Source organism: Triticum aestivum, chromosome 7A (assembly GCF_018294505.1).
Source record: "Triticum aestivum cultivar Chinese Spring chromosome 7A, IWGSC CS RefSeq v2.1, whole genome shotgun sequence".
NCBI lineage: Eukaryota > Viridiplantae > Streptophyta > Magnoliopsida > Poales > Poaceae > Triticum > Triticum aestivum.
Genome location: NC_057812.1, coordinates 540,511,510 through 540,521,083, shown reverse-complemented (window position 1 = coordinate 540,521,083; position 9,574 = coordinate 540,511,510). Strand labels below are relative to the sequence as shown.

Sequence of the window (9,574 nt, the reverse complement as noted above, 5' to 3'; positions counted from 1 at the left end):
GGCCTCCCGGCCGCCCGCGCCGGTGGATCTAGCCGTACCGGGAGGCGCGGCCTCAGATCTGGCTCGCCAGGCCTCGTTTCCCCGGGTTCGGAAGGTCTCCACGCATTTGGAGGATTATTGGTAGGGGGTGCGTCTGTGGTTCAGGGTTTTGTGACCTGAGCAATGGAGGTGGAGAGCCGAATGTCTGGATTTTATGCTGGCTTGCGTGTGCGTTCTGGGCGTACCTGCGGGTAGGGTGAAAGCTGTACGTGGCAGTGCCCGCTTGGCCTTGATTGCGTGCGGTTAATTTTGTCGAGCATGGTGCGTCGGGGTTAGGCTCCTCGTTCCATTGGCCGACTCCTGATGTTGTTTTTAGCTCTCCTTAGCATGAATCGCGATGGTATTGCACGGTATAGTGAGATTCGTCGATGTGGTTAACTGTGTCTTGGTGCAGTGCGTAGGTATTATTGTGGGATGGGTGCAGGTCACACTTCAGAAAGTGTTGATAAGCAGGGGATTTTTGGTTTCTGCTTGTTTGAGTTCATCTAGAGGTGTAGACACGTTATCGCTTCGTCTCTTGTTTTCATCGCTGTTTAATTTAGTATCCTTTGTACTGTTGGAGAACATGTATTTACTGGGTAGTACACTATTTGGGCGATTTGGGTAGAAAATTCAGTTAGGTACCTATTGTTGTGTATGTTGGTGGGTTTCATGGAGATTGCAACACTGCAACCAAAACCTTGTGAAAGTGGCATGAACTGAAGTGTTGTCTTCGTCTAACTTGCTAGGGCCTAATATCTTCATATGATGGCTGCAAACGACAACAGGCAGACCATTCTTCAATTAAAATGTTTGAAACGGCAACATACCTTATGTAGTATGCTTGTAGATGTACTAGAGTTGTTGTATTAGAATGTCCACATCATCTAAAAACACCATGCATATCCTGAGGTACCTTTCCGTTATACCATCATAATATAGTTTGATATAGACAAATAGTCTCCTTACCTATTTTAAGCTCATTTGGTTCTCTTGTTTGAATGATATTCTGATGAGAATCAAATGTGTAGAAGTATATTCTGCAATAGTAACGTTTATGTTGAAGCCTATATGTGTTGCCTATGTGCTTCGCGATCTACTTGAAGAAGCCACACCTTATAGACAAGTGCATGGTTGTTGTTTCTTGTTGCCTCCTAACACATTTACAATTTCAGGAGATCAGGAAAACAGGATACACTCTGTATAACTTAATTAACACCTGTTAACACTTGCATGCTGTTCTCCGGTGCCATTAAATTGACGTGTTAATTGATTTCATCATTTACAAGTTGTTGGAGTCCTCTTGTTTATGGAGCTCCAGTTGTTGTGTTGCATTGGTGACTGTCATTTCTTTGGAGAGACAGTTACCAACTTACCATACCATTCAATTATTATGGCAATTACAGTTGTATAACCAAACTTCTAAACTAGAGATGATACCCCGCGTGTTGCTGTGGGAATTAGATGCAGTTATTTCTATGAGATTTGGCAGTATGAAACTTCAGTATTTTGATTAGCAATATGAGAATTGAAATAATAGTACATACAATTTACAATATCTGGTTATTATATAGTTGTAAAATATTTATTGAGAATGAGTAGCATGCATGGTGACATGGTGAATTGGCATAGTTGCATATCGAGAGAATTAAATTTAGTGGTGTATGCATGATGGCATGATGAGTTGGCATAGTTGCAGGTTAGGATAATTGAGTTAGTGGGGATCAACTATTTAGGTATATAGATATGATTGTTTGGAAGTTTTATCCATTGTTTCCTGTGTATATTCTCTGTTTGCTCAATGGTTTTCAAAGGTTGACTAACCGTTCATATTGCAGGATGATGATCTCCAGGTGAAGGTCAACAAGCTGTCATCTATAAAGACACAACTTCCATATGACTATTATTTCCTGGACTACTGCAAACCTGAGGCGATTAAGAACAGTGCTGAGAACTTAGGGGAAGTCCTTCGTGGGGACCGAATTGAAAACTCTGTCTATAATGTAAGTATACTACCAGTGTATCTTGCATTAAATACTCTACAAATGGTTTTTGCCCGTTTGTTCAAGGGTGTAGAGAGCACGACAACATAATATGATAAGTTGTGCACTCATTAACTTAAGTTCACTTTCCCAACTCTTGCAGTTCAAGATGAGGAGGGATGGGAGTTGCAAAGTTGTTTGTCGAACAAAGCTGTCTGCAGAGGCTGCAAAGAATTTCAGAGAGAAGATCGATGATGAATATCGAGTGAACATGTATGTTCTGATTTTGAAGTTCTTGTTGTATTGCCAGTTGATTAACATGACCATTCCCCGCCAAAAAAAGATTAACATGACTGTCTAGCCGGCTTACATATGATACTGGTCCAAGTTGTAGAATTGTGGTTTATGTTCCGCATAAGCTATATATAATACAGTGCCTGACAATCTACTTTCCTTCTATCAGGATTTTGGATAATCTCCCAGTTGTGGTCCCTAGGCAGACACGGGAAGGGAGCCAACCGATCTTTGATCATGGTTACCGCGTTGGCTATAAGGTGAGCATCTCACCAAGTCGATTGCTACTCATTGAAACATGAAACATTTATCAAGGAACTTGTTTAATTTGAGCACAATATTGGCAGCTCAAGGATGACAAGTACTATATTAACAATCACTTGAGCTTTAAAGTCTTGTACCATGAAGACCTAAACTCCCCAGAGGCTCGTATTGTTGGCTTCCATGTGATTCCTAGCAGGTATGTTATGTATACTTAGTCATGCCTCATGGTCGAATTGATCTTGTTTTGTTATGGGTATGCGTAGCTGCCCAGTCCGAACACCAATTGAAATTCATGTCCATCTAATGTTTTTGATCATTTCATAAATAGTTTAATCTCTATAGTAAATGTTCAACATAGCCAATATTTAGCAATCCCTCCGTCCCAAAATAAGTGTCTCTAACACTAGTACAAAGTTGTACTAAGCTTGAGACACTTATTTTGGGATGGAGGGAGTAGAAATTAGTGCTTGGCTTTTTATAAATTTATATCTTATGTGAAGATACATGTGCCTATCATAACTTGCCTATTCACTGTCTACCTTCATACAGCATTAAACATGAATATGGTGCCTGGGATGACAAGAATCCTACAGTACAAACTTGCAACGCTAACACGAAGATAACTCCTGGTAGTCACACACCTCAAGAGGTGGCTCCTGATGCATATGTTGTATTCTCTTACGACGTTACCTTTGAGGTATATTACCTTTTTCATATCCTTTGTTGCTGGCATTCATGTTCCTGCCGTGCTGATTAATTCACAATTGATCTTCTGCAGTCTAGTGAGATCATATGGGCATCTCGCTGGGATGTCTACCTTCTTTCCAGTGACAGCCAAATCCACTGGTTCTCGATCATTAACTCCTTGATGATTGTTCTTTTCCTTTCTGGCATGATAGCCATGATTATGATGAGGACCCTTTACAAGGACATAGCAAACTATAATCAGCTTGACAATCAGGAGGAGGCCCAAGAAGAAACTGGATGGAAGTTAGTGCATGGTGATGCCTTCAGGCCTCCTGTTCATTCAGGTCTTCTTTGCGTTTATGTTGGAACTGGTGTGCAGTTCTTTGGCATGACAGTGGTAACCATGATGTTTGCGCTACTTGGATTCTTATCCCCTGCAAACCGTGGAGGACTCATGACTGCTATGGTCCTTCTGTGGGTTTTCATGGGTGTATTGGCGGGTTACACGTCGTCTCGCCTCTACAAGATGTTCAAGGGCACCGAGTGGAAGAAGATCACCCTCAAAACTGCCTTCATGTTTCCTGGTATAATCTTTGGGGTCTTTTTCGTCCTGAATGCCCTTATCTGGGGTGAGAAATCATCTGGTGCAGTTCCTTTTGGGACAATGTTTGCTCTGGTCCTTCTCTGGTTTGGCATCTCCGTGCCACTGGTCTTTGTTGGAAGTTTCTTGGGATTCAAGCAGCCAGCAATTGAGGACCCAGTCAAGACAAACAAGATTCCCAGACAAATTCCCGAGCAAGCATGGTACCTGCAGCCAGCTTTCTCGATACTTGCTGGTGGCATATTGCCATTTGGTGCTGTCTTCATTGAGCTCTTCTTCATCCTCACATCTATCTGGCTGAACCAGTTCTACTACATCTTTGGCTTCCTCTTCATAGTCTTCGTCATTCTCCTGGTAACCTGTGCTGAGATCACAATTGTGCTCTGCTACTTCCAGCTATGCAGTGAGGACTACCACTGGTGGTGGAGGGCATACCTGACCGCAGGCTCTTCAGCTCTATATCTTTTTGCTTATGCTATCTTCTACTTCTTCAACAAGTTGGAGATCACGAAGCTTGTTTCAGGCATTCTCTACTTTGGTTACATGCTGATCATTTCTTATGCCTTCTTCGTCCTGACTGGCACCATCGGCTTCTATGCTTGCTTCTGGTTTGTGAGGAAGATCTACGCTTCTGTGAAGATCGACTGATGTAGCAACTATCAAGATAAGTTTCCTGTCTGCTTCTAGAGCATCTCCCGGACAAGGTTTTCGTGCAATATCATACATGGTGCTGGAAACTGGGGTTTGAGATGGGATTCCATGGTTTTGGTAGAATATGTGTAGCCTGGTAGGAGTAAGAACCACCGGATGTTCACGGATGTTGAAGAGAGAATTTGATACTCGTCGCAGATTAGCATGTCTTGTGTAATTCTAAAAATACTGAGTGCTCCTGTACTGTTTCGGATCTTGATTGACCATGCCTGTTCCATTTGTTTCATGTCATATTACACGCAGTTCGCTGGATATTTCTTGGTGCATAAATTTCTCGTTGGTGGAATGATTTCATTCGATAGTACCCTGATGGCGGAGGACTAAGAAAATTTCAAAACAATTATCTTTTCATTATATACAAGACGACGTTTATCAGAAAGCAGACTTTTTTCTTTATCAATATAAAACTTTATTCACTGAGAATGCAGTGAAAACACGCTAGAGTTCTGACTGGAAAGCCTTTGTTTTGCACCGCGCATTCACAAGTGACCACGGATATACTGGTACAGGCATGCGAGGAGGAGCTTATCCATGAGCCGATGGCCGTCACGGCGCCGGCGCCGGCGAGCCCGGCTTAGCGGGAGTCAGGGCTGCGACCGTCGTCCTGATCACCCCGCACATCATTGCCTCTCTGGGCACGTCCAGCTCGCGTATCATGTGGGCCCCTTCGACGAAGACGGCGCCCATGCCCATGTGGAGGTGCGGCTCGATGTGGCAGTGGAACGCCCACGCGCCCACGTTGTCGGCGACGAACCGGATCGCCGTCCACCCGTGCGGGAACACCACCACCGTGTTCCGCAGCGGCGGGTCCTCCGTGTTGAGGCGCTCGCCGCCGGTGTACCGCCCCTCGCCGTACCCCAGCACCCAGAAGTCGTGGCCGTGCAGGTGCCACGGGTGCGTCTCGCTGTCGTTGTCCCTCCGCATGTCCGCGTTCTGGAGCACCACGTCCACCACGGCGCCGTGCGCCAGCTCGTACACCCGGTCGCTGAGCGTGGCCTCGTAGCTGTTGTTCTCCGGCGGCAGGTCGATGTCGTAGCCGCCGGGGAACCCGTTGGGCGCCTCGCCGGAGGCGTCGAAGGCGCTGCCCTGCACGCCGTAGAAGTAGGCGCCGAGGTACGGGGTGGTCGGGAGCGTCAGGGACACGTTGTTGACGGCCCACTTGATGTGCCCGTCTACCAGGGTCTGCGTGTTGAGCATCACGATCCTCCGGCTCACCTGCTCCGTCCGCGGCGGCGGCGGCGCCTCGGCGGCGTTCCTCCGGGCCTTGATCCTGCGGGCGAAGTCCTTGCTGCGCTGCAGATCGTACCACGCCGGAGTCGCCGGCGGCGGGCTGCCCGGCCACGGGAACCTGCTGTTGGTGTACCTTAGGACGGCGGTGGCCGGCAGCGTCTTGGGAGGCCGTCCTCTCACGCCGACGGAGACCCAGAAGGACCCCGACCTGTAGAACGTCGGCGTGTGGTTGGTGGTGAGGAGCACGGAGTAGCTCTCGCCGGAGTAGATGTCGATGTCGGCGACGGTGAACGGCTCCACGGGGTTGCCGTCGGCCTCCACCACCGTCAGCTCGTGCTACAAAATCACCACCACCGCCGTGTCAACCGACGTTACGTTACTACTACCACCTACTGAAGAGTGGAGAGGAAATGCGTCTTCTTTCTTACTCACCCCTTGGACCTGCACGTTGAGGGCGGCGAGGGAGGTGGTGCTGGCGATCCGGAGCCGGTACGTCCTGCCGGGCTCCACGTCGAGCACCACGGGGGCGCACTGGCTCTCCGGGCAGTAGGGCCCGCACTCGCTGCGCCGGAGGCACCTCTCCTCGTCGCCGCACAGCTTGGCCTCCTTGCCCCGCACGCAGGTCCTGGCGCGCCGGTCGATGCCCCGGTGGAACCTCGTGACCGCGCCGAGCATGCAGTCGTACTGCCCTCGCCCGTTGACGAGGATCGTCTGGGGCTCGCCGACCCACTGGAAGTGATCGTACTTCTGCTCCAGCCCGGCCGCCTGCGCGTACACGTTGTCGTGGTACCAGTCGCTGAGCAGCATGCGGAGCTCGCCGCCGTCGTAGTCCCGCCGGTACGGCTCGCCCCGCTCCGCCGTGGCGTCCACGACGAGCCACCCGTACAGCCCCGCCGCCCGCTGCATCCCGAAGTGCCCGTGGTAGAAGTAGGTCCCCGGCTGCACCAGAAAACAAATTTGGTTCAGTTCCTTGGGCCTTCCTCACGTGCCCGGCCATTCCGGGTACGGGGTTTTGTTCGGTTGCGACGTTCGTTCGTTGCCTACCTTGTCGGCGACGAACTCGTAGGTGAACGAGTCCCCCGGGCTGACGGCGCACTGCGAGATGGACGCCGTCCCGTCCGCCCACGGCGTGCCCACCTGCCGCATCCCGTGCCAGTGGATGACGAGGCCCTCCGTGTGCAGCTTGTTGTTGACGGTGATGCTGAGGGTCTCGCCGGCGCGGGCGGTGATGTTGGGCCCGGGGAACTTGCCGTTGATCCCGATCATCACCCGCTGCTGGCAGTCCGGCGCCCACATGATGTACTCCACGTCCCACGTCATGGTCTGCTTCGCCGGGGTCGGAGCCGGGGCGGGGGCGGAGGCTGCGGTGGTCGCCGGAGCAGCGAAGGCCAGGAGAAACGTGCAACAGAGCAGCAGATGCATCACCAGTGGTGGCTCACTGCCAGTGTGAGGCCTGGTCATCGTGGCTTTTCCGCTTTTGGGACTTGGGAGGGGTTGTTGCACTGGAGGGTTTGCTCTGGGTTGCTGAGGTTTCAGCAATGCTACATCTACAGGGGTTTTACAGGAGCTTTACAGGCTAGGCTTAGGTGGGATGTGTTGATTGATTGTTAAGATGAAGCGGGCCCCATCCTGAAAATCAGGAGGGGGAGATTAGTGAGGGGAGAGGGTTAGTCCGTTAACTCTTGTAAAATCTTCCCGTACGTCTAGCATTTTTGCTGAGGTTTTATAGGCGTGAGAAATGACCGAGCTGAGGAGGAAATGTGAATTGCTAAATTAACTGGAAAATGGGTTGAGCCGTTCCACATGTTTCCAACCATTTTTTCAGAGATTATTATAAATCTCTGTAAACAACAGGTATCTCTATCCAAAATAATTGTAGTTAATGGTTTGTCTCAGGTAAAATTTGTTTTAAGTTTGATCAAGTCTACAAAAATACTAGCACCTAAATCGTCAAAGTAGTCTCGTGAGATTCTTTATGAAATACATTTTCATACTATGTATAAAAAATTACGAACTTTTTTAAACACAGTACAACGTAGATGCCCATACAGCCCCTATGAGCACCTTCTAGTGACCGAGGCAGCACAACATTTTAAGATCGACGAAGTCACCACATGTATCTTCATAGCCGATCGGAACATCCCTCTCACTAAAATAAATCGAGAAACGACTTGAACCTTGGTGGACTGGTTCCATCACAAGGAACCTAACCATCTAAGCTACGCTCATTTTTCTACGAAATTGATCAAAATCGATGCAATTGGTGTTGTAGATTTGCACATTTTTCTATAGAGTTGATCCAAAATAAACAAAGGTAACGCAATTACAGAGGGAGTAGTATCTATTTTTTTTTTAGAACGGAGACGTTAGGAGCGTCCGGCTTTAACTTAATAAAGCCCACAAACTTAGGCAGCGTTTACAGACGAGGACTAGGACAAACGTCACGAGCGCGGAGGCTCGGGTTCCGCTGGCACGAAGCACAGCAAGGTCACGAGCGCGGAGGCTCGGGTTCCGCTGGCACGAAGCACAGCAAGGTCACGAGCGCGGAGGCTCAGGTTACGCTGGCGCGAGAGCACAGCAAGGTCGCAGGCAGGCCAGAGGCCAAAAGTAAGCAAAGCGAGTCTATTACAGGCCAAAGACCAAAGAGCATAGAGCACGCAGGCTCGCTCGCAAGACAAAAGAAACCACTTCACGACGTAGAAGCGGCTGGCGGCTCCCTGGCCAAAACGTAGACTTGGCGAAGACGATCTTGAGCTTGCTTCATCTTGTCAGCATCCTTGTGCTTCGCCAACGGACTCCACTGCTGCATAAGAATGTTGCATTTGTAAAGAATATTAGCAGGGTGTGATGGGAAGATTCCCTCGATGGCAATTTTGTTCCTTGTAAGCCACATTGCCCAGGCTAGGGCACCGAGGCAACTCCAAAGGACACGTTTACTGCCACCCATCGTCGACGCAACTATGGCCGCTAGGTCAGCGGCCGATCGCGGGTCCCAATTGGTATTGGTGGCAGCTCGGACTGCGCTCCAGGCAAAGCGCGCTAGGGGGCAGCGGAAAAACACATGGTTCGCATCTTCCATGGTATTACAAATGGCACATAAGCCGGAAGACGGGCCGTTGCGCTTTGCAACATTGGCCGAAGTGGGGAGTCTATTGTGGAAAAGTTGCCAGAAGAACACCTTGACTTTAAGCGGAATACGGGCGTTCCACAAACCGGTCGGCATTGGGAATGCCGGTCCCTGAACTTGGCAGAGCCTGCGGTAGAGGGATTTGACCGTGAACTTTCCGGACGTGGTGAGAGCCCAAGTGACCGTGTCCGCGGAAGTGGACAGCGTCGCCGATTGAGTCAGGCCCAGCAGCTCCTCAAAGCGTGCTTGTTTAAGGCCCGTTAGCTCTCGACGAAAGTGGATCGCGGGTGGGTTCGAGGCTAGGGCCGTCGCTACCGTCATCTCCGGGTTGACCGCCAGGGCATACAAGTCCTGAAATTGGACCCAAAGGGGGTTCGCTCCCAACCATAGGTCAAGCCAGAAGCGGGCCGAGCGCCCGTCCCCTACGACGAACTTGGCGCCAAGGGCGAAGGCCGGGCGCACCGCTTGGAGGTCGTTCCAGAAAGGAGAGCCCCGCGTCCTGCCTTCGAAAAAGTTCCCGTTGGGGAAATATTTATTGCGCAGCATGTCCACCCACAGACCGGTCGCCCCCTGCGACAGCTTCCAGATCCATTTGCACATGAGTGCAATGTTGAGGATCCGTGTGTTTGTGATCCCTAGCCCCCCTAGGTCCTTGGGTCT

General features: G+C 49.9%; 2 protein-coding genes across 2 annotated transcripts in view; one reads left to right on the top strand and one right to left on the bottom strand.

Annotated features, from left to right (window-relative positions):
- Positions 1-4,811, top strand: part of LOC123148032 (transmembrane 9 superfamily member 7) — a gene marked incomplete in the record, with an annotated part of 5,505 nt that extends 694 nt beyond the window's left edge. Inside the window, 6 exon segments of the mRNA XM_044567386.1 lie at positions 1,857-2,021; positions 2,164-2,273; positions 2,464-2,554; positions 2,642-2,754; positions 3,108-3,255; positions 3,337-4,811. Coding sequence (XP_044423321.1) covers positions 1,857-2,021; positions 2,164-2,273; positions 2,464-2,554; positions 2,642-2,754; positions 3,108-3,255; positions 3,337-4,494 — 1,785 coding nt within the window.
- Positions 4,812-4,936: 125 nt separating this feature from the next.
- On the bottom strand, positions 4,937-7,287 carry LOC123148031 (L-ascorbate oxidase-like). The gene is made up of 3 exons (XM_044567385.1): positions 6,832-7,287; positions 6,220-6,726; positions 4,937-6,123 (listed from the first exon to the last, which is right to left on the bottom strand). The coding sequence occupies exons 1-3, from the start codon at positions 7,246-7,248 to the stop codon at positions 5,104-5,106; spliced, it is 1,944 nt and encodes a 647-aa protein (XP_044423320.1). The 5' UTR covers positions 7,249-7,287; the 3' UTR covers positions 4,937-5,103.
- Positions 7,288-9,574: the final 2,287 nt, after the last annotated feature.

Bases quoted from the DNA above. Each gene is read 5' to 3' on its own strand.
- LOC123148031 (XM_044567385.1), bottom strand. From the start codon at position 7,248: ATGACCAGGCCTCACACTGGCAGTGAGCCACCACTGGTGATGCATCTG. The intron at 6,727-6,831 runs GTAGGCAACGAA...TTTCTGGTGCAG, and splicing joins ACGAGTTCGTCGCCGACAAG to CCGGGGACCTACTTCTACCA. The intron at 6,124-6,219 runs GTGAGTAAGAAA...GTGATTTTGTAG, and splicing joins TCAACGTGCAGGTCCAAGGG to CACGAGCTGACGGTGGTGGA.